This window comes from Talpa europaea, assembly GCF_964194135.1.
Source record: "Talpa europaea genome assembly, chromosome: X".
NCBI classification, from domain to species: domain Eukaryota; kingdom Metazoa; phylum Chordata; class Mammalia; order Eulipotyphla; family Talpidae; genus Talpa; species Talpa europaea.
Genome location: NC_140081.1, coordinates 69,055,209 through 69,079,462, shown reverse-complemented (window position 1 = coordinate 69,079,462; position 24,254 = coordinate 69,055,209). Strand labels below are relative to the sequence as shown.

General features: G+C 37.1%; 1 protein-coding gene across 8 annotated transcripts in view; it reads left to right on the top strand.

The window, feature by feature from the left end:
- Window positions 1-24,254, top strand: part of CHRDL1 (chordin like 1) — a gene marked incomplete at both ends in the record, with an annotated part of 117,475 nt that overhangs the window by 8,976 nt on the left and 84,245 nt on the right. For all 8 annotated transcript variants that reach the window (XM_084258587.1, XM_084258594.1, XM_084258591.1 and 5 more), the window contains 2 exons: window positions 21,262-21,374; window positions 23,934-24,027. In XM_084258587.1, coding sequence (XP_084114713.1) covers window positions 21,262-21,374; window positions 23,934-24,027 — 207 coding nt within the window. The remainder of the gene's footprint in view (window positions 1-21,261; window positions 21,375-23,933; window positions 24,028-24,254) is intronic.

Sequence of the window (24,254 nt, the reverse complement as noted above, 5' to 3'; positions counted from 1 at the left end):
AGTACAATGAGAGAAATTATAGCATAATGACTGTCAACATGACAGTTGAAAAATCAGTGAGATTGTGTTACATAGAGGGCTTCGCAGCAGTGGCTGCAATATAGTTAATTTTAATAAGTGATAGCTATTAGAGTAATTCTCTTGCAAGCCAAGTGACATATCTCCTTAATGTTTAGAGGAGAAACTTGAAACTCATTGAGGTCAAGTGACTTTGTACAGGGACAGACAACAAGTCCAAGCAGGGCCAGAACTAAAACCCAGGTCTCCAAATTCAGGGCTCTGTTCGCTACACCAGTTTGCCTCTAGCAATTCTCTGAGGAAGCCCATTCATTCTCTTGAATAGAAGCCCAGTCCTATGTACAGGGCAGCCACTTAACACGTTAAGAGATGATCCAAATGAATGAATAAAGATCTTTGTAACCAGAATTCCTAAGAGAGGCAGTATACTATTTGGGAGTTAAAAGAAAAAGACCAGGACTAAAGTTATTCAGGAACCTAAATAAGCTAAGCCAAAGGAAATTTGTGAGGAAGCTTAAAAATATGTGCCTTTATGTCCTTGCTTCTTAGATTTCCCTGACTTCTCAGTAGGATTGGAATGTCCTCATAGTCTAATGGAAAGAGGACTGTGCTTTAAGTCAGGATACCAGGCTTCTGGTCAGTTCTGTTGCTTGCTGTGTGGTATTGGTTGAGTCATACATGCTCATAAACTGAGAAGAATTCTTGCTTTCTGGACAGCAAACTAAAGGACACCAGAACAGGGGTTGGGGCGGTGTGACATGGGAAACCAAGGGTCTGTCTTTAGGTACCTGGACACACCTGGACTTTTATTATTGTCACAAAGTCATTGCAATGAGTATTTCACTTACTTAAGATTTATGGCCTGCCTGCCTCTAAAAAGATTACAGGTGGTATATGAAAGAAGAGCACTAGATAATGTTTTTAAAAGCTGAAACAAAATAGAAGATTAAACAAAATCTAAAGAACGATGATATAGTAGCTTTTAGCACCTGGTCTGGTACATTATAATATTTTGTACTCTAACTTTGGCTTATGCTTCCAGGAAGGAAAAAAAAGAGAAATTTGGGCTTATTGGCAAGAGAAAAATTATAGTTTCATGTGCAGAGATTATTTCCACCTCCCACCTACTCAAACAATATTGATCATGGAATGTTTGAATAAAGCACATCCTGGGTGGTGCAAGGACACCATCTGTAACCTTGGTTTCATAGAATAAGGAAGAATTGTTTATTTGGCATTTCTTTTATTGACTCTTTGTAGCGAAGATGAAAAGTATGAAGTTGTAACTGAATAAAGGTCTTTCTATAAGTGCTAAGGAAATGTGGTCTTAGAGTATCTTTGGATACTCTAAGTTAATTGAAGCTGTAGAATAGGGAAATATTTTTTTTTATAAAAGGTGGGGAAGATGTTTAAGATGACTAGAAGACTGGATTGTTGATTTTCAGATACCCTAAGCAAGCTTTATGTAAATGTGATTTTTTCCTGATTTTTAGAATATATGTTATTTTTAAACATCCCAAAGATACATAAAAGTTATAAGGAAAAGAAGTCATTGGTAATCTCAACGTGTAAAGATAGCCATGGTTAATTGGTATATATAATTCTAGATTTTCTTGTATGCTCAACATTATTTTACAAAAAGAAAAACACTGTCTTATAATGAATTTGTTATGTCAGTTCATACTTGATTCTCTAAAGTGGAGATGTATCTCAGGTTGTCTGAAGTGAAAGCAAGAAGTTTTAGATTCCAGTTACAGAGCAACCAGTTTTGATTCTGTTGTGAAAGGTTCAAGAGCACAACTTGAATTCCTGACCAAACAGAAAGGAAACCTCCTTTAGCAGAGACTTGTGCAGCTGAGGTGCTGATAGGAAGAAAAATTTGTTTTTTCGAACAAGAGCTTTGATTTTTGCCCAACGTCCTATGCCAGATGACATGTAAGGGATGATTTTAGCCAGAAAAATATTCAGGTCAGGTTTCACCAGCTGAGCAGCCTTTCTGTAAAAGGATCCCTCCATGGCCTCATAGTAAAGACTAATGAGAATACCATCAACTCCCAGTTATCCATGCTAATGGGAGATAGAGGGAACAATGAATTGATACTGATGGAAAATGTTCAGTTGTCATCTGAGCCAATGGTGTTGCCTCACTCAATTGTCAAACCTCTTTGAAATAGGGACCCTTTTCTTATTAATTTTGTCCACTTGCTAGTAGAAAAGTGAAATAGCCACAAGGCAGGGAGTGAGAGGGCCATGCTCTGCATAGATGACTTAACATATATAAAGTTGAATTAACTTTGGGAAAATGATTACACAAATAGGAATAGGATTATTAACTCCTGATGAAGAAGAATAAGCTGTATACACAGGATGGGGAATTTGGCTTCTTCCTGACTTTACTTTTTAACTTGGCTTCCACAGCCTGGAAATGAAGTCTTAAAACACTGAGGAAATCTGACAGAGACTTTGACTCCAGCACCTTAATTGACAGAGAAATAGATTTCCCCCACCACCATAACTACATATCTTGCCGTTCCTCATTCTGCTTCAAGTTTGATAAATGACAGATGTTCTTATGCTTTTAATTTTTTTCTTCACTATTATAGTGGCCATTGAAAAATAAATAATGAAGAAGGACTTTGTGTACTTGATTTCTCCACTCATATAATGAAGAGCAAAGATCCATCTCTCCCTTTCCACTGACTGTATGTGTTACAATAAATATTATTGTAATACTTACACGATGTTGTGTCTACAGTAATAGTTCTTATCAAAAACAGTTTGTGAGTATGTTTTCTTGCTTTTAGACTGGTCATGAAGTTATTGACCTTTTCACTGACTCCTGGGTGTAAGGCAGTAATGATTGGGCAAGTGGGTTGCCCACTTTTAGAACTTGTAAAATAAAGGACTTCTACACAATCTTGAATACCCTTTTCTCAAATTTGGACAAAACAATGGTGGCACAGAGGCACACCTCTGTTGTTTACTTTTGGCCATCGCTGTTTCTGTTAATAGGGTACCCTTATAGTACCCCTAGAGTAGCAGGGATTGTCATTTCTAAGACGGGCCAGCCCAACCATTCACAAAATCGCTAGGATGATACAGGTTGAAGGTCCAGTTCAGATATCAGAATCCGCTTGGTACCAAGTTCTACTCGCAGATACCATTGGTGGTAAGTCATGCATTCTCTAGCTGGTATCTCTCAGTTCCTGGCAGGGATACCTAACTTTTCTTGCCTGTATCTCCTACACATTGGTCAGGTATCACTGTTTTAATAAAATCAGTTCAGGCCGTCTGTGACTATGCAGTTGCCTCTCTTTTTCCTAATAAACCTGTCCTTTTAAAATGTAAAATAACTAACTAACTAACTAAATATAATCAGCTCAGTTGTGCTTCTTGAAGATGATATAATGGCACTTTATGTGTGTTTAATTAGGCTGTGTAATTCATTAAATTCTCTCTTGGGTGATCCCCAAAACTTTTTTTTAAGAAATTTTTTTCCCACCAGCAGTGTAGGAGAGTTCTTTTTTCTCCACATCCTCGCCAACATTTGTTGCTAGTTTTTTAAATATGTGCCATTATTGTTAGTGTAAGGAGGCATCTCACTGTGATTTTGATTTGCATTTCCCTGATTACAAGTGATGTTGGACATTTTTTCATATACCTGTTGGCCATTTGCATTTCCTCTTTGGAGAAGTATCTTTTTAGCTCTTCTGCCCATTTTCTGACTGGATTGTTTACTTTGTTTTTGTTGAGTCTTGTCAGCTCTTTGTAGATCTTTGTGATCAGTCCCTTATCAGTAGTATTGTGTGCAAATTTTTTTCCCAATCAGTAGGGTGTCTCTTTATTTTGGTTAATGTCTCTTTTGCTGTACAGAAGCTTTTTAATTTGATGTAGTCCCAGTTGTTCATCTTTCCCCTCACTTTCTTTGCTTTGGGGGAAGTGTCTTTAAGTCTGTTACTGAGATGTGGTCCAGCCACTATGGAAAGCTGTGTAGAGGTTCCTCAAAGTACTAAAAATGGAGCTACCATGTGACTCAGAAATTCTACTCCTAGGAATCTACCCAAATCTATCTACAAAAACATTAATTCAAAAGGATATCTGCACCCCTGTGTTTATTGCAGCACTATTTACAGTAGGTAAGATAAAGAAACAACCCATATGCCCCAAAATAGATGACTGGATCAAGAAGATGTGGTACATATACATAATGGAATACTATTCAGCAATCAAAAAAGATAAACCCATGTCATTCACAGCAACATGGATGGAGCTGGAAGGGATTATGCTCAGTGAAATAAGCCAGAAGGAAAAAGAAAAATATCGGATTATTTCACTTATAGAAAGAATGTAGGGGAACAAAATAAGGGACCACAATAAAAAATAGTCATAATAAATTAGAAAACAAAATGAACAGGCAACTATTAATCAGAGACATTCTGCAGGGGAGGAGGAGGGAGAGGGATAAAACAGGGGAGGGAAGAGCACAAGGGACTATGGTGATGATGCAAGGGTGACTTGGTGGTGGGAATTTTACAGGGACTACACCTGAGAGGAGAAAGCATATGCGTTGCACAAAAAAGAATGATATAAAATATATATAAAATTAAATTAAATTTTAATAAATAAAAAGATTAAAAAAATATTTCAGACAATAAAGTTCTTTTTTTTTTTTAAAGATTTATTTATACAAGCACTGGGTACAGTCAGAAGCGCGGGAGGGTGAGAGAATTCACCAGAGCCAGAGCAGGGAGCAGAGCAGGCAGAAGGACCGAAGGACACTGCTGAGGGGAGCAGCGGGCGGCAGGAGAGGTCTGCGCGCCATGTGGGACCCTCCTCCAGTGGCCTGGGAGCAGCCGGGGATGGAACCGGTGCTGCAGAGGTCTCGGGCAGCTTCGCAACCCAGCGCTCAACCGCTGCGCCACCGGGGAGGCCTCTAAAAAGATTTTTTTTTTAAATTGAAATAGCATGGGTGTACATTGTCGTTTGCGTTTTGGAAGTCTAGGATCCCCCTTCAGGTGTTGTTACCATAGCACATCTACTACCAGAGCACCCATAGTCCACTGTGCTCCCTCCCCACCTTGTTCTCATCCCCACCTCCCCCCACCCCCATGTCTCAGTTCTATTCAGCTTTCAAGTGTTAGTTTTTGAGTTTGGCTTTATCTAACCCTTTGTCTGGTTTCCCTATATTCCACATATAAATGACACCATCTGATATTTGTTTTTCTCCTTCTGACTAATTTTGCTTAGCATCATCCCTTCTAGCGCCATCCATGTTGATGTGAATGGCAAGAATTTATCTTTTTTGAATGCTGAATAGTATTCCATTGTGTATATACACCACATCTTCTTGATCTATTTATATTTTTGGGGGTATTTAGGTTGTTTCTATTGTTCGGATATTATAAATAGTGCTGAGAGTGCAAGTTTCCTTTCAAATTAATGTATTTGTGTTCTTCAGGTAGGAACCTAGGAATGGAAATGCTGGGTCATATGGCAAATTCATTTTTGGTCTTTTGAGACACCTTCAAAAGGTTTTCCACAGGGGCTGGACAAGTTTACCTTCCCACCAACAGTGTAAGAGGATTCTTTTTTCTCTAAACCCTTGCCAGCACTTGTTCCTGGTCTTTTTGATATGGACCTTGCTCACAGGCTGCTGTGGATGCCACCTGGGGTCTCCGCTGGTGCTGGCTCCCCAAAAACCTTTTAGAAGTTCTTATGAATAAGTATGTGCTGAAATTGACTTTATCATAGTCAATTTATCATATTCATAGAAAATTGATAATGATTCAACATAGTCATGGAGAATTCAGCCATAATTATGCTAACCACTCGATCTTGGACAGCCATAATAAAACATGTCTTAGGGATTATAGTGTTTACTTTTGTTATGTGCTTGAAAAAAATCAGTAACTGCACAAGGAGTGTTTAATAACACCACTGGTGTTACTGTTCAGTTTCTTGTCTGTCTTCAGTTTCTGAATTTGCTCTTTCCAGGAGTTTGTGGATTTCTGTCTGGGGCATAATATGGGCCAAATCTCATCTCGCTGAGCTAACAGTACCAATGTACTTGGATGAGAGACCATTATGTTTGCATTTGGAGTCAGGTTTCTATCAGAAATTAGTGTTTAAGCTATTTTCATCTTCAAGAGGCATATTTGAAAGAATTTTGCCTCCTCTGCTATATAGTGGTAAGGTGCAGGTTGCCCATTTTTAGAACTTGCAAAATAAAGGATTTCTACACAATCTTGAATATCCTTTTCTTAAACTTCTACTCTGTCTTTGAAACACAGCTTTGACCATGTTTTAAAGAATCAGGTAGTGTTTACAAGGAAGTCAGGTTATACTCAACGTAGACTCTATAAAATGTTATTGTTAGGGGGGAAAAGGATGTCCCAAAGCTAATTCCATATAGGCTTTGTGGACTCCACCCCCACCCTAGGTCAAAGTCAGACACTGGGAACTCCAAATCCCATCACCACCAAAGGGAAGGTGGCTGGGACTTGAGGGTGGGGTTAAGCAGCCAGGTGGACAGAAAAGGCAGACACGTGGGCTTTGGAGGATCCCCCATTTTTGGCTCTCCGCCAGCTCGCAGTGTCCGGCCAGCTCTGAGAGTGACTTTGGAAATGACTTTGGGTTTCCAGGTCTGTCGGATCGGGTAGGACGCATTAAAGACTTTATTTCCCTATTTTCTCCCTGAGTTGTACATTTTCCTTATTTCTTTTTCTCTTGTAAATAAACCTTTTATTAACCCTTTTGTGTGTGTCTGTAGTAGAGTATTCATAAGTCCCTTTAAAGTGCGCGGGTGAGGACCCACAGCCAGGAACCCATTTAATATCGGGGTTGCTCTATAACATTATAACCAGCAGAGACTTATTTTGCATTTTTGTATCTACCACTGTGATAATGTAAAAAATATAAAATAGTGCTCATGCTTTAAAATCTAGTTGAAAAGACAAGTGTATCCCAGCTAAACCTCTTCATTCTCTTTAAACCTAACAGCAATTTCCTTTCAATACTCACGGTATTTTTTTTAAAAAATAGTGAGCTTAGATATGTTGAAATGATTCATTTAATGGTGTCCATGAAACAACCTTTTTAAAGATATTTCATAACTACATAATAGTTATGCAAACCACATATAATCTAAATAACTTGTTTCAGTCAATGGATTCCATCTCCCTCAAATTTAGTTCCTAAAAATTTTGAGACAATATTTCAGAGAAGAGAGAACAAATTTATTGAAAGTAGTATATAAAGAATACCCCCCTGCTGTTCCTTTGTAAACAGACTTTCTTGTAAGTTAGAACCCTTAACAATTTGGATATGCATTTTATTTTATCTTATTTATTTTTTTTAAAGATTTATTATTTATTTATTTGTTTGTTTATTTATTTATTTATTTATTTATTTTTAATAGAGGCATGCTTTATTTATTTATTTATTTATTTGTTCGTTCGTTTTTTTTGTTTATACATGCACTGGGTACAGTCAGAAGCGCGGGAGGGTGAGAGAGCTCACCAGAGCCAGAGCGGGGAGCAGAGCAGGCAGAAGGACCGAAGTACACTGCTGAGGGGAGCAGCGGGCGGCAGGAGAGGTCTGCGCGCCATGTGGGACCCTCCTCTGGTGGCCGGGGAGCAGCCAGGGATCGAACCGGCGCCGCAGAGGCCGCGGGCAGCTTCGCAACCCAGCGCTCAACCGCTGCGCCACCGGGGAGGCCCCTATTTATTTATTTATACAAGCACTGGGGTACAGTCGGAAGCACGGGAGGGTGAGAGAATTCACCAGAGCCAGAGTGGGGAGCAGAACAGGCAGAGTGATGAAATACACTGCTGAGGGGAGCAGCGGGCATGGCAGGAGAGGTCTGCGCGCCATGTGGGACCCTCACCGGCAGCCGGGGATCCAACTGGCGCTGCAGAGGCTGCAGGCAGCTTTGCAGCCCAGTGCTCAACCGCTGCGCCACCAGGGGAGGCCCTGGATATGCATTTTAAAAATGTGTGAATGCACTTGAAATCCACATCTTCATAGCTTGTCAATTTTTTAGTGCTGGCTTACTCTTTTAGAGGTCTTATCTTTTATTATCCCATTTCTTTTTCATCAAGTAAGAAAGGGGTAAATCACCCAATCATGCATATCACATAACTGATAGTGAAAACTCATCCAATTTCATATTTTAAGTAAGTAGATCTGATGTCAACCTCTGAGTGAACCAATCCTTTCTGGCAAGATAATCCAGAATTAATGTATAATACACAAAGATCCATATTACTTTGTGAAGTGGATTTAAATCAACAAAATAACTTCTAGTTTACCTCCACTGAAGTATTAGTGACAGCAGACCCATACAAGTAGGAAATATTTATGCTTGCATAATCTTTTTAAGTAGTGCCCTATATGCCTTTGTGTATAAATGTATACTAGATTCTTTGTGAAATGTCTAGATAGGTTGTATATATGAGGTAAAAAACCAGTTGTTTGACAATATTTATGAGTTTATTGTAGAGAAACAATCACTTTCTTCTCACCAACATGTGGGAAGGTAGCATAAGGTGCCTCAATTAAATTTTCATCTTGAGACATTCATGATCATCTCTCATCAGTTAAAGATGCTGGAATTATTAATATATTGGAAATATTTTCTACTCTATTACAGAGTGTTCTGGTGCAGAAGTTTAATTTGTGTATATACCAAGAAAATTGTATTGCAAAGACTTGGCAAAAAACCACATAAGTTCTGCTGAAAAAGTAGTTCTAAACTTCTGAGTTCTTTCAATTAAATGGTTTTTTTTTACTTTATTTATTTATTTTTTAAATAATAAATTTTATTTTTATATTCCCCCATACAATTGCAAACCCCCCATTCTGACCCCAATCCCTCCCTTCCCGCCCCCACCCCCCAAAAAGTGTCTCTGGTTCATAGTTTTTGTTGATTTTGATTTTCACTTTCTTATAGTTATTCATTTTCCTGGTCCCTTATTTAAGTTTTCTAGATTCCTGCTATGAGTGAGACCATCCGGTATTTTTCTTTTTCTTTTTGGCTTATTTCGCTGAGCATGATCCCTTCCAGCGCCATCCATGTTGCTGCTCAATTAAATGGTTTTGACCACCTTTTCTTAATGCAGAAGATATTACATAAATATAGTATAAAAGTGTTAACAATAATGGTACTATCTATCATATAAAAGATATAAAAAGTTACTAAAAATGAATGTACATTTAACATTCTTACACGGAAAGAAATATTGGTTCCATTTCCCCCCACCAAATTGGCAGTTTTTAAGTAATTAAAATATCCAGTGTTGGATAGTCTCATCTACTGCTAATGGGAAGCTAAATTAATGTAGCATTTCTGGAAGGTGGTTTGATATTGCAGATTAAGGATTTGAAGATATTTAAAACCCTTGACCCAGTAAATTAATTTCTAAGAATTTATATTAAGAAAGTAACAAGTGTTCCATATAGAGGTTTATATACAAGAATATTTTTTTCAAAGAAGAAAAGGAAGCAAGCAATGCCTTCAAATAGGGAATTGGTTAATAAATTATGGTTCAGATGTGTTGGTGTAGAGTCATATCACTAGTTGTGATGTATGGGGAAAGTATTTAGTGGCAAAATGAGATGACCTTTAGATGTCTTCAGGGTGAAGACAGGAGCAAAATTCCTTCTTGCTTCAGGCAAGGGAGGGACAAAGTAACCATTCTGAAATAAATTCAGAGCTCTTTGTTCTTCTTAAGTACTGCCCTCAAAGGAAATGATTTAACCAGAACCGATTTATCAGAGCCTAACCAACCTTGGAGAAAGAAAATACCCAACTCCATTAGCTGTCCTGTCGCACCTATGGTGGTGGGGGTGTAGAGAGCAAAGCTAATTAGCACGTTTGAAGATCACAACTTAGGGACATAGGCTCACTAACACACTGAGAGTTAATCATATGATTATAGAATGTTTCTCCTGCCCCACAATTTACCACCACATCAATAGGGACCCTATATAATAACAGGAAATTACAGCTGAAAGAACTGCAATCTTCACATACTATTTAAGAAGAAGTATCTGGGGAAACCCAAAAACCACATGGGGGAAATAAACAAGGACACTAGAGCAAATTTTAGCCACAGACACCGCAGCTGCAACAAACAGTAAAATTAGGCTAACTCCTAGTGATTAACATAAAACCACATACTAAAGACCCATTTAACTTGGTTCCTTTTACCCAATATATCATGTTTGACTTCCAACAAAAGATTACAAGGCATGCTAAAAGGCAACAAAACAAAACACAAACAGCTAAAAAAAAAACCAAACCAGTCTGAAGAGACAAATCAATCATCAGAACTAGACTCACATATGGCAGATATTTTGTAGTTATTAGGCAGGAATTTAAAATAATGGATCAATATACTAATGGAAAAAATGCAGAGCACAGAAGAATGTATGTGTAAACAGAGAGCTGGAAATTCTAAGAAAGAATCAAAAGAAAGTATAAGAACTCCAACGCACTATAACAGAAATGAAGTTGTTAGGGGGAAAAGGATGTCCCAAATTGTTAGGGGGAAAGGATGTCCCAAAGCTATTTCCATATAGGCTTTGTGGACTCCACCCCCACCCCAGGTCAAAGCCAAAGACACTGGGAACTCCAAATCCCATCACCACCAAAGGGAAGGTGGCTGGGACCTGAGGGTGGGGTTAAGCAGCCAGGTGGATACAAAAGGCAGACACGTGGGCTTTGGGGGGCTCTCTCCATTTTGGGCTCTCCACCAGCTCGCAGCGTCCGGCCAGCTCTGGGAGTGACTTTGGGTTTCCAGGTCTGTCGGATCGGGTAGGACGCATTAAAGACTTTATTTCCCTATTTTCTCCCTGAGTTGTACATTTTCCTTATTTCTTTTTCTCTTGTAAATAAACCTTTTATTAACCCTTTTGCGTGTGTCTATAGTAGAGTATTCATAAGTCCCTTTAAAGTGCGCGGGTGAGGACCCACAGCCAGGAACCCGTTTAATATCGGGGTTGCTCTATAACAGCTTGGCGCCCAACGTGAGAACCCGTTTAATATCGGGGTTGCTCTATAACAAAGTGTCTTCAATGGATTCATCAGTAGACTGAACAAAATCATGAACAAAAAATCAACAAGTTAAAAATATACCAATAGAGGGCCTCCCTGGTTGCACAAGGTGTTAAGTTATCCGCAGCCGCTGTAGCACGAGTTCTATCCCTGGCCAGCCAGAGACAACCTGCATGGTGAAGCAGACCTTTCCTGTCTTGCCTCCTGCTCTCCTCAGCAGTGTATTTCGGTTAGTCTGCCAGTTCTGTTCCCCACTCTGGTGAATCCTCTCACTCCCCCACATCTCTGGCCTGTGCCCCAGCTCTTGTATGCATAAATAAATAAAACTTTTTAAAAAATACCAATAGAAAAACCCCAAACAGGAATAAAAAGAAAAAATGAAGAAAATGCAGAAACAGAAAGTCCAAGAACTGTGAGAAAATTACAAAAGGTATACAGATGTATAATGGGAATACCAGAAGGAGAAATGAAGAGCATAAAGAAGTATCTGAAGTAATAATGGCTAAGAATTTTCCAAAATCAATGACAGACACCAAAGCATAGATTTAGGAAGCTTAGATAACACAAATTAGGATAAATATATATATATATATATATATATATAGGATAAATATATATATATATATAGAACATCTTGAATGAGGCCAGTGAAAAAACATACTACATTTAGAAGATCAAGGACAAGAAATATATCCAATTTCTCTTAGGAAGTAGTGCAAACAGGATGAGAGTGGAGTGAAATATTTAAGTTGTTGAAATGAAAAACTCACTAACTTGGAATTCTGTATCCAGCAAAATTATCCTTCAGAAGTGAATGAGCTTTTTTTTTTATCTTAGCAGCAGAAAATGACAAAGTAAATGTCATAATTTGGAAAGCATCACAATAAGACACACGCCTTGTGCTGCCTGCTGTGGCTGTAAGGCCTATCCCTTTGAGAAACTGACCTGTGGGCAAATTGTGGCTACTCTACCAAGTGGATAAGAAAGTATAACTGGAATGCCAAGGCTAAAAGAAGAAATACAACCGGCATTGGTCAAATGAGACACCTAAAAATTGTATATGACAGACTGAGGCATCTTTCTGTGAAGGAATGGTGCCTAAACCCAAGAGGGCAACTGTCACAGCTGTCCAATTCATATTAAGAATTTCAACAGTTAGTCACACAATAAATATCTTGTTTTAATTTTTTTTTAAAAAAAAAGTGAATGAGAGATAGATTTTTATAGAGAAACAAAAATGGAAGGAACTTGTTACCAGTAGATGTGCCTACCAAGAAGAATTAAATAAATTTTTAATTCTAATAAATTCTTTAGAAAGAAGGAAAATAGGTCATATAGGTCAGAAACTCAGATCTACATAAAGAAAGGAAGAACTTAAAGAAGCAGCAAATTAAAGTGAAATAAAATCTTTTATGTTTTGTTCTTAATTTAACAGAAATGAGTATCCAAAATAATAATAATAGCAACAATGTATTAAGTGATTATAACTTATGGAAAGGTAAAATGAATGACAGCAATCTTATAAAAGATAGGAAAGAGGAACTGGGAATACTTTGCTATAAGTAACCTGTACTGTTTATGAAAAGTATAATATTTATTGAATGTGGACTTTTATTAGTTGTAAATATATATTTCAAACACTAAGACTACCACTAAATTAAAAAATAATTGCTATATTAAGAAAAGATAGAAAGTTGAATATTAAAGTAAGCTTATTTAAGGTAAGGAAGGTAGAAAAAGTGAAACATAAATATACACACAAACACACAATGTAATATCAATCAAAATCCCAGAGATATGCTTTGTGAAAATCAACAAAGTGATTCTAAAGTTCATATGGAAAGGCAAAAAAACAAGAATTGTCAACATGGTATTAAAGAACAAAACTGGAGTACTGTCACTACCTAATTTCAAGACTTGCTATAGAGCTATAGTATCAAGACATTGAAATATTTGTGAAAGAATAGATAAATGATCAGTGAAATATAATAGAGTACCCAGAAATACATGCACACAAATATATTCGATGGATCTTTGGCAAAAGAAACAAAGATGATTCATTGGAAAATAATAATCTTTTTAACAAATGGTGCTGGAATACATAGACAAACACATCAAAAAAAAAAAAATGAATGTAGACACTGACCTTAAGCCTTTCACAAAATTACCCAAAACTGATCAAAGACCTACATGTAAAGTTCAAAACTATAAAACTTCTAGAATGTAATAGGAGAAAAATCCAGGCTTTGGTAATGAGTGACCTTGGGTTTAATGAGTTTTTAAATACAACACTGAAAGCATGCTCCAGGAGAGAAAACAAATTGCTCAGAAAAATGATAAAAGTAAAATATTCTGCTCTGGCAAAGACACTATTAAGAGAGAAAGAAGACAAGCTATGGACTGGAAGAAAATATTTACAAAACACATATCTGATAGTGAACATTTATCCAAAATCTATGAAGAACTTTTAAAACTCAACAACAAAATGAGCAAAATAAAGTAAGCAAATAGAGAACTCACCAGAGGAGCTATATAGACTATAAATAAGTATATGGGAAGATTCTCAACATCGTATAAATATGTGAGAAGATTCTCAACATCATATGTCATTAAGGGAAATGCAAATTCAAACAACAAATGAGTGTGTAGTGTTATCTCATTTGTTGTTATATGTAGCTATACATATAATACTAGAATAATTCATACCCACATAAAAACACCACCAGATACTGGCAAGGATATAAGTAACACTAAACTCTCATGCATTGCTGGTGGGAAGGCAAAATGGTGTAGAGACTTTTGAAGCTAGTTTGGCAGTTTTTTACAAGCCATACTATATGATTCAGCAACATCCTCCTAGGTATTAACCAATGAGTTGAAAACTTATGTCTGCACAAGTGTTTACAGCAGTTTTATTCACAATTTCCAAAAATTAGAAGCAATGACGATGACCTTCAATAGGTGAATTGATAAGCTGTACTTTCATATGATAAAATACTATTCATGATAATATAAAATGTTAAGTCATGAAAGGACATGGGGTAACCTCAAATGTATACTGCTGAGTAAAATAAGCCAGTCTAAAATGACTGTATCACCTCTGATTCCTGTTATCTATTTTGGAAAAGAAAAAACTACAGAAACAGTAAAAAGGTCAATGGTTATCAGGAATTGTAGGGGGTGGAGAGGGGGAGGAGATGGATAAGCAGAGTACAGGGAATATTTAGGGGAGTAAAACATTTCTCTGTGATAATGTAATGATAGATATACGTCACTGTACATTTTTCATAATACACTAGAATCTACAAAATAGTGGAATCTCATGTAAACTATGCAATTAGGCTCATAATTCATATATTACCATTGGTTCATTAATGATGACAAATGTACCAGACTAAAGCAAGATGTTAATAATAGGAGAATGTGGGAGTGGAGTGAAGAAGGCATATATGGAACTCTATTTTCTGCTCAACTTTCTGTAAACCTAAAACAGCTCTAAGAAATAAAATCTATTATTTCAAAAAAGGAAGAAAATAATTAGAGGGACGTTATGACAATGTTAAAAGTGGTTTGTTCTGGTGGTGGAATTAAGTGTGAATTTTCCTTCCTTTATTTTTTATCATTTTATTAATTTATAATTTATATGTAACAGAATTCACCCATCCCATTTGTTGGTAGGTTTATTATATTCATTGATTTGCTATTGGTTTACGTTACTATATAAGTTTTAGGAGTACAGTGTTACAACTCATTATGTATCCACACCACACCACACCCATAACCATAGTTCTAGTGCCATTCACCATTTTCAAATTGCCCCCCTCTGCCCATCTTTACTACCCTCCTTTCTAGTAGCCACCATATTTTCTTCAGAGTCTAAGAATTATTTTTGTTTTGTTTTGTTAGTTTATTTGATTTATATTCCACAGGTGAGTGAAACCAGCCAGTATTTGTCATTCACTTTCCTACTTACGTCACTTAGCAGAATTACCACAACTTTCATACATGTTGTCACAAAAGGCAAGATTTCATCTTTTGAAATAGCTGAGTGATACTCCATTGAGCGTATATACCACAATGCCTTCATCCTGTCATGTGTCAGTGGGTATTTACATTTCCATGTCTTGGCCACTATAAATAGTGCTTCAGTAAACATAGGAATATATATATATATATATATAGGAATATAGGAATATATATATATATATATAGGAATATAGGAATATATATATATATATATATACATCTCAAATTAGTGTTTTCATAAGACATAATGTCTTCTGATAAATACATAGGAGTGGAATTGCTGGATTACATGGTATTCTACTTCTAATGGTTAAAACAAGCTCCATATGATTTTACATAGAGGCTGGACTAATTTACATCCCCACCAACAGTGAAGAGAGCTTTTTTCCCTCTATACCCTTGCCAACACTTGTTTTCAGCCTTTTTTATATAGGTCATTTGCACAGATGTGAGGTGGTATCTCATTTTATTTTTGATTTACACTTCCATAATAAGTAAATTTGAGTAATTTTTCATGTGCCTGTTGGTCATTTGTATGTTTTCTTTAAAGAGTGTCTATTCAGGTCTACTGCCCATTTTGTTATTGGGTTGTGCGGTTAAGTTGAATGAGTTCTTTATATATTGTGGATATTAACCTCTTGTTGCATGTCTGATGGCAGCAAATATCTGCTCCAAATAAATACTTTGCATTTCATTATTTTAGTGGCAGTTGTTTTCATTGTATAAAAGCTTTTTAGTTTGATATAGTCCTTTTTATTTTTGCTTGGAGTTAAGTCCCTTGCCATTGGAGTTAAGTCCCCAAAGATATCTCTGAGGTTGATGTTCCAGAGTGTGCCACCTATATTTTCTTCCATGTATTTTATGGCTTTAGGTATTATACCCAAGTCTTTTATACATTTTATATTAATTTTTGTGGATGGTGTTAAATACTGATGTGGTTTTGTTTTTCACATGTGAATGTCCAGGTTTTCAACACTATATGTAAAAAGGGCTTTTCCCACCTCCATTGCATGGTCTTGGTTCCTTTGTCATAAATTACTTGCCCAGGGCCTCCCTGGTGGCGCAGCAGTTGAGTGCTGGGTTGCGAAGCCGCCTGCAGCTTCTGCAGCACCAGTTCGATCCCCGGCTGCTCCCTGGCCACCGGAGAAGGGTCCCACATGGCGTGCAGACCTCTCCTGCCGCCCGCTGCTCCACTCAGCAGTGTACTTCGGTCCTTCTGCCTGCTCTGCTCCCCGCTCTGGCTCTGGTGAATTCTCTCACGTTCCCGCGCTTCTGACTGTACCCAGTGCTTGTATAAATAAATAAATAAATAAATAAATAAATAAATAAATAAATAAATCTTTAAAAAAAATAAATTACTTGTCCATATATGTGTGGGCTCTCAGTTCTGTTCCATTAGTGTGTATGCCTGTTTTTGTTCCAGTATCAGACTGTTTTGATTACTTTTACTTTGTAATATATTCTGATATTTACATTTTTCTTCTATTCTGCAGGATTGCATTAGTTATATGGGTTTTTTTTTTTTGGTGATTCCATACAAATTTTATAAACATTTCTTCTATTTCCTTGAAAAATGACATTGAGATTTTGATAGGGATTACATTGTATCTGTAAATTGTTTTAGAAAAGATGGGCATTTTAATAATATCTGTTCTTCCAATGTAAGAATTTGGGATATCTTTCCATTTCTTTGTGGCTTCTGTCTCTTTTAACAATATCTTGTAGTCTTCTGCTTTCCATGTATAGGTCTTTCACTTCTTTTGTTTATATTTTATTCTTCATGATGCATTTATAAATAGGATTTTTTCTTAATTTCTCTTTCCTCAAATTAATTGTCTTCATATAGAAAAGCAAGGATTTTATATTGATTTTGTTTCCTGCCACTTTATTATACACATTTATTTATATTTCCAGTCAGTTTTTTTTTTTTTGGTAGCATCTTTAGGATTTCTGTGTATATTAGTGATAGTATTAATTTTACTTCTTTTCCAATTTGAATAATGTTTATATCTTTTTCTTGCCCAATTGCTCTGGCTAGGACTTCCAAAACTATGTTGAATAATAGTGTTTAGACTGGACAGCAACAGGACCAGATGGCTTCACCAGTAAATTTTACCAGGCTTTCAAAGATCTAATATCTGTTCATATCAAACTTTTCCAAAAATTAAACAGGAAGAATGCTCCCAAACATATCTCATAAGACTGATATAACTTTGATCATAAAACCAAACAAAGACATTATAAAAAAAGAAAACTATACTTATAAGAAAGTGAAAATCAAAATCAACTAACAGCTATGAACCAGAGACACTCTATGGGGGGTGGGGCATGGGGAGGGGAGGGATTGGGGTCAAAATAAGGGGGTTGCAATTGTATGGGGAATATAAAAATAAAATTTATTTAAAAAAAAGAAAAAGAAAACTATAGACTGATATCCGTGATGAGCATAGATGAAAAAATCCTATCCAAAATCTTGGAAAATTTAATGTATTAAGGGATTCATACATCATAAAGTGGAATTCATTCCAGGGATACTATGATGGTTCAGCATACACAAATCAGCTAATGCAATACACTGTGTCAGTAAAAGTGAAGATTGAAATTACATGATCATATCAATAGACACTGAAAAAACATTTGAGAAGATTCAACACCCATTTATGATAAAAATTCAATAAGTTAGAAAGAACACACATCAACAAAAGAAAGAACATATATGGCAAACCCACAGCTGACGACATACTTAATGGTGAAACACTGAAAACTTTTCCCCTAAAATAAACCCATTTTAGAGTACAGGTTTGACCAGTGTATTCTTTCGTGTAAGCACAACATAATGAAGATACAGAATGAATCCGTAATCCCTTAAAATTTATTCTGTGCTCTTTTGTATCAAAGAACTTCCTCCACCACAGCCCTTAGCAAATACTGATTTGTTTTCTGTCTCTATAGTTTTTGCAAAAGAAAAAAAAATGGACTTACTGAAGATCTACAAGGAGGTCATACAACTCAACATAAACAAAGCAATTAACCCAATCAAAAAATGGACATAGGAGCTAAATAGAGACTTCTCCAAAGAAGACATACAGATGATCAACAGGCACATAAAAAAATGCTTATCATCATAGAACTCTAAATCATAACCACAATGAAATACCATTTCACACATGAGAATGGCACATATCATAAAGATCAGAAACAACAAATGTTGGCAAGGGTATGGAGAAAAAGGAACTCTCTTACACTGTTGGTGGGAATGTAGACTGATTCAGCCCATAGGGAAGGTAGTATGGAGGTTTCTCAGAATATTAAAAAATATATCCAGTACTTCCATTCCTAGATATCTACCTTGAAAATGCAAAAACACCAATGCATATGTATGTATACATTCCTATGTTCATTGCAGCACCATTTATAGTATCCAAGTTACACAAAGTGTATGACAGTTGAGTAGATAAAGAAGCTGTGGTTATATACACAATTGAATACTATACAGCTATAAAATGTGAAGTCTTGCAATTAGTAACAATGTGGATGGAACTAGAGCAATTATGTTAATTGTCAAATAAGTCAAAAAAGGGAAAAGATAAATACCAGATGATTTCACTCATGTGGAGTATAAACAAAACAAATGAACAGATAATACCAAACCAAAGAAATACTAGATATTTAACTGCAGAATCTAGGCTACCCGAGGGCTAGGTACATGTGTAGAGTAAAGGTGGGAAGGGGCCCAGTCTATAACCTATGGTGTAGGATTATGGACACTTTGGTGTGGGTGTGGTGTGCAAACATACATCTGAAAATGTATATTCCTCTAAATCATGGACAGTGTTCTAAACTTATGTTACCTCAATAAAAATTGATACAATTTTTTGTCTTCAATTTCACTGATTTTTGTTTTCTAGTTATTCCTTCCTTCTGTTTGCTCTTTGGTTTATTTTGCTCTAAATTTTCCACCTTTTTAAGGTGTTAATTTGTTTTCAAATATAGGTTGTTAGTGATATAAATTTCTCTTTAAGTACTTGATTGGATCCTACCAATTTTGATACTCTGTTTTCATTTTAATGTAGTACAAAATGCATTCTTATTTCTCTTTTATTTTTGTCTTCAGTCCATGGAATATTTATAAGTTGCCAGTATATTAAAAGTTGGTGTGTATGATGCTTCTTACCTTCATATTCTTTGATGTTTTCAATTTGTTCTTTTTCTGTGTTTGTGTATGTTTTCTACATTCCTTTTCTAATTAGAAAAAACAATGCAAAATAATCTGCATTTTGTAGCACTTTATAAATTACAAAGAGATTAATTTAATCTTTCAACATCTGCTTGAGAAAAATATAATGCATATTTCACAGACGATGGAAACTGAGGTTGACAGAGTTGAAATGACTTGCTCAGTGCTACACAGGTAGAGCTAATTATGATACAAACACAGTTCTGACCCTCAGTTCATTATTATGAAGAAGCTGGAAATAAAGATTTGAAACATAAATTGAAATTTATCTTATGGATAGTTGAAAAGAATGCTAGAGGTTCTTGGAAGCAGCAACTGATGGAGGCATTTATTGCAGTGTGTGAGTAGAAAAGTAGAAGAAAATTCCTGGGTTAAAAGGTGTGTTTATCAGCATTGTGATAGCTACTGTGTATACACAGTGTATGTATACAAATGTGTATACACATTTTTAGAACTTGGAAAAACTGATGGTGGGGAGACCATTTTGTATAACAATTATCTAATTATGAGTGAGATTTGGCTTTTCTCACAAATTTAAGAGCCTTTTGAATTCTCTTTCCAGTGACCAGTCAGTTCTTTTCTTTACATTTCTATTGATCTGTTGGCCTTTTACTCATTTTTCTTAAAAAAAAAATAGTTATTTTCTAGAGCAATTTTAAATTTACAGAAATATAAGAGGATGGGATTAGATGATAAACCCACATGGTCTGGAAATTTATTTATCAGTCATTGGTCAATTGCTTACATTTATTGTCCACAGTCTGCTAGGCCATGTGATAGAGAATACAGAATAAATGTTGCCTACTTTTGAGGATATTTTACCCCATAGGAAAATAAGACATGTAAAATAAGGCAAGAAACATAGTATGCGCTCAACTACGTTGCAAGATAAACTATAAAATTTTCTATTCCACCAAAGGGAAGGACACATTACTTTTGAGTTGATTGGGAGTTGAGTAAGCAAGAAATCTATAAGTTGAATGAGATTGAGGACTATGTATGGTTTGCTTACCATTTTATCCTCGGCACTTGGCATATTGTTTGACAAAGAGCAAAATGCTCAAATATTTGTTTAATGATTGAATGATGTTAGAATGTATTGGCTAAGCCATTTACAGAGACCAAAAACAGTGTATTTAGTCATTCATTCCTATGCCTCCAGGCAGCTTGAGAATGTTTTGATAGATCAGCATCTCCGACAGCAGCTTACATTTCCAAAGTAGGGAGCACAACCTTTTCCAAAAGGACACATGACATAGTCCCTTATTTTCTTACCATTATATGGAATCTTCTTACCATATATCTTCTTAACGTTATAACTGAGGAATAATTAAGATTAAGACTTCACTATCAGGCAAAGCCTGATTTGAGTCCCACTTCTGCTGCTTACTGGCTGTATGTTGGTGATTTCCCTCACTTACAAAACGAGACTAATTGTAGTATCTATCTTACTGGATCATTATAGGATCACATGTGCAAAACATGTAAAGCATTGAGCCCCTAGTAGGGGTTCTGTGCCTATTCTCTATGCCTCTTCCCTTGGTGTACGCAGAGAGGGATAGAACCTGTGATTGCTTTCAAATTTTGTGGCTTGATCAATATATATATTTTTAATTTATTTATTTATGCATACAAGAGCTGTGGTACAGGGCAGAGGTGCAGGGGGTGAGAGGATGCACCAGAGAGAGAGTGGGGAACAGAATAGGCAGACTGACTGAAATACACTGCCGAGGGGAGCAGTGGGTAAGATAGGAGAGGTCTGCCGTGCCATGTGGGTAGCTCCCTGGCTGGCTGGCTGGGAATCGAACTCTTGCTGCAGAGGCTACAGATTGCTTCAATCGTGCAGTGCTTAACCCTTTGCACCACCAGGGAGGCCTTGATCAATATTTTCTAACAGACATCTCTTCCATTTCCTTTATCACAGATTCAGAGACATACTGTGTGTTTCAAGACAAGAAGTACAGAGTGGGCGAGAGATGGCACCCTTACCTGGAACCTTATGGGCTGGTTTACTGTGTGAACTGCATCTGCTCAGAGGTACAGGCCTTCAAGCATGTTATTTCCCAGTTTGTTCCTCTGCATGCAGAGGTATTTTTGGTGTCCAGGTAGCCAGGGAACATGGGCGATAAATGTCTAAAAGAAATTAAGAATCATATTATAAGGAAAAATACACATAGGTCATTTTCCTCTGTGTCTTTTGGCTTGATTTTTGTGGGATCTCTGAGTGTTTCCTATGGAGTGATATTTATGGTTTCTTAGCCAAATGATATGGACCTTGTAGGAGAATAGCTTGATAGCAGAAGTAGGGAGAAAAGTTCAATATAATGACTAAATTAAAAGACATAATAATTTTTGGACCTTCATTTTCAAAATTCATTTCTGGCATTTAGAAGAGAGATTAGGATAGATTGTAAGCTACTTCACTCTGAGAGGGTATTTTATGTTGTCTCAGTCAATATCTGTAATTAAGGTTGACATTATGAAACTGTGACCAATACCTGGTGGATGAGACTCTGCTTGGCTTGGCCTTAGTTCCTGTCCAGTCACTGAAAACTGTTTGGACAGATTAAATGCAGATTATCTTTGTCACAGATAAAACAGGTAGCCCCACCTTCTTTTACATGGTCACTACTCAGGACCAGTGCTGCGGTTCATCTTTCTGAACAAGCTTCTGCCATTATGACTTAGGCCAGTGTGTCTTAACCTCTGACTACTGACAGTTGGGACCAGATAATTCCTAGTTGTAGAGGCTGTCCTTTGCATTGTAGGATGTTGAGTAAGCATCTTTGGCCTCTACCCACTAGATGCCAGTAGCTCAAGCTCCAGTTTTTAGGGCCAGAAATGTTTCTAGGCATGGGCAAAGTTGGTGGGGTTGCAAAATTGCCTTTGGTGGAGAACCATTGCACTGAGCTAATTGGGAAAGGGGAACTCATATTAAGCCTTCAAATTTGAGAATTCTGACATAACGACTTTCCAAGATCAACCTCTCACTTGAAGCCTAATGGAAGAACTGCAGTTCCTATCTAGTACCCAGGTAGAACAGGTGCAGTTATTTGCAAGCCTGATTCTTTTGCCATTTGAACAGGAAATTTGATTTTCAGAATTTTGACCTTTTGGAAGCCTAAACTTCAGGCTTCTGGGCTCTAGAACCAATACACAGCAAGTTTCCAACGCTGGCCCTGACACCTTGGACAAGTTACCTAGTATCTCAGAGATCCCTTCACCTTCTTATTTTAAATAAGATAATGATATTAACTTATTTCATAGAGTTTCAGTAAGGATTAAACTCAATAATCCAGTTCAATCACATACAGCACTGTTGGGTCAATTGTCAACATTCATGAAATGCCAGCTGCTGCTATTTTCACCATCATCAATATTTAGAGTTATCAATATTTTTATTATTCTGTTTACTCTAGAAAAGAATTCAGTATAACGCATTGAGGAGCAATCAGGTTAGACCTCAGCCAGGAGGAGTGGTTTCTGATGTGCTTTGGTGCTGTTACTTCAAGGTGATGCCACCTGGTATTGAGGAGTGTGACACATACGGAGACTCTGTGGCGTTTCCAAAAGCAACAATGCAAAATTTATTCCAGATAATATATGAGAAGAGATATCGGGTTGTGGCAAGATAATTCACATTTGGATAAAAGAAGCCTGCCTCTATAAATGGCTAGGGCAGGCATTAAATCATCTGGGGATTGATAGCTGCCTGTTATGGCACGATTGTGCAGATTCTGGACCCAACACATTGGAAATGGACAGCTCACTGTTGGGGACTGAAACTTTGTTGTCACCAGGGCAGTGAAAATGTTAATATGCCAAATAGCTCAACTGCCGGGCATGTTTTCTTACTCCATTCTCTTCTTCTTCCCCTTCCCCCATAAGAACCAGGCAGGTATAAGTAACTGTTGCTTCAAATGAATTAAGGATGGCAAACCTTAATGCAAAATTGACTTCCAAAGTCTTCCTTTGTTCCAGCAATGGTTGAGAACAGTCAGAACTGGGGATCTTGTAATTGTAAATCAGACAGAGACCCAGGTACCCCACACAGACATACTAGTTAATTAACTCGATTCCAAACTTTAACTTGGCCTCAGAAAAATTTTGACTGAAAAGAGAAGTGAGGAGAGGAATCCGTCTACTGGACCAAAACAGAGTTATATAGAAACCAAGAGGCACGAGCTGGGCAAGGGTGGGTATCAGTTCAGGGAACCCATTGCTCATCCTTTCCCTTCCATGGCATTGGGCAGGCGATTATGAAGTCAGACTAGGCTCTTGGTAAAAGACATTCAGTTCAGGCTGGGGAATGATAGAGATGCCATAGAGCCAGGCCAGAAGAAGCCTCCACAATTAGTTGAAATATGGAGCAGTAGTGATCCCAGCCTTTGAAATATATGCCAGTACACTGTCAGCCAAGCCAGCGGAGGTGCTCGTGATGAGGAAAGGAGAGAAAAGTGCTGATTTCTTTCAGCTGCTCAGGGATGCGTTATTCACTGTCCGGATGCATCCCTGCATGACTGTCTCCCCAACTGGCACGATCCCAGTGACCTTTGAAAGACACTCATTTTTTTTTCTTGTTGCCTTCTCTTTCAGAACGGGAATGTGCTGTGTAGCCGAGTCAGATGTCCGAGCCTTCACTGCCTCTCTCCCGTGCATATTCCTCATCTGTGCTGCCCCCGATGCCCAGGTAAAGCAGCTGGCATCTTTCTTTCCAAGCCATAGGTCTCCTTCCTTCCTCCTCCATCCAACTGTCTTCATCTCCCTAATCCCCAGAAGGGAAACTTCCAGACAGAAACAACAATTGGATACTTTTGGGCAGCCCACACTGGCCCCTAAAGACTGTTTATAGCCCAAGCAGGGCACATTCTAGGCTCTAATAAGTGATTGAGTACCACTAACAGATTTTCATTAGGC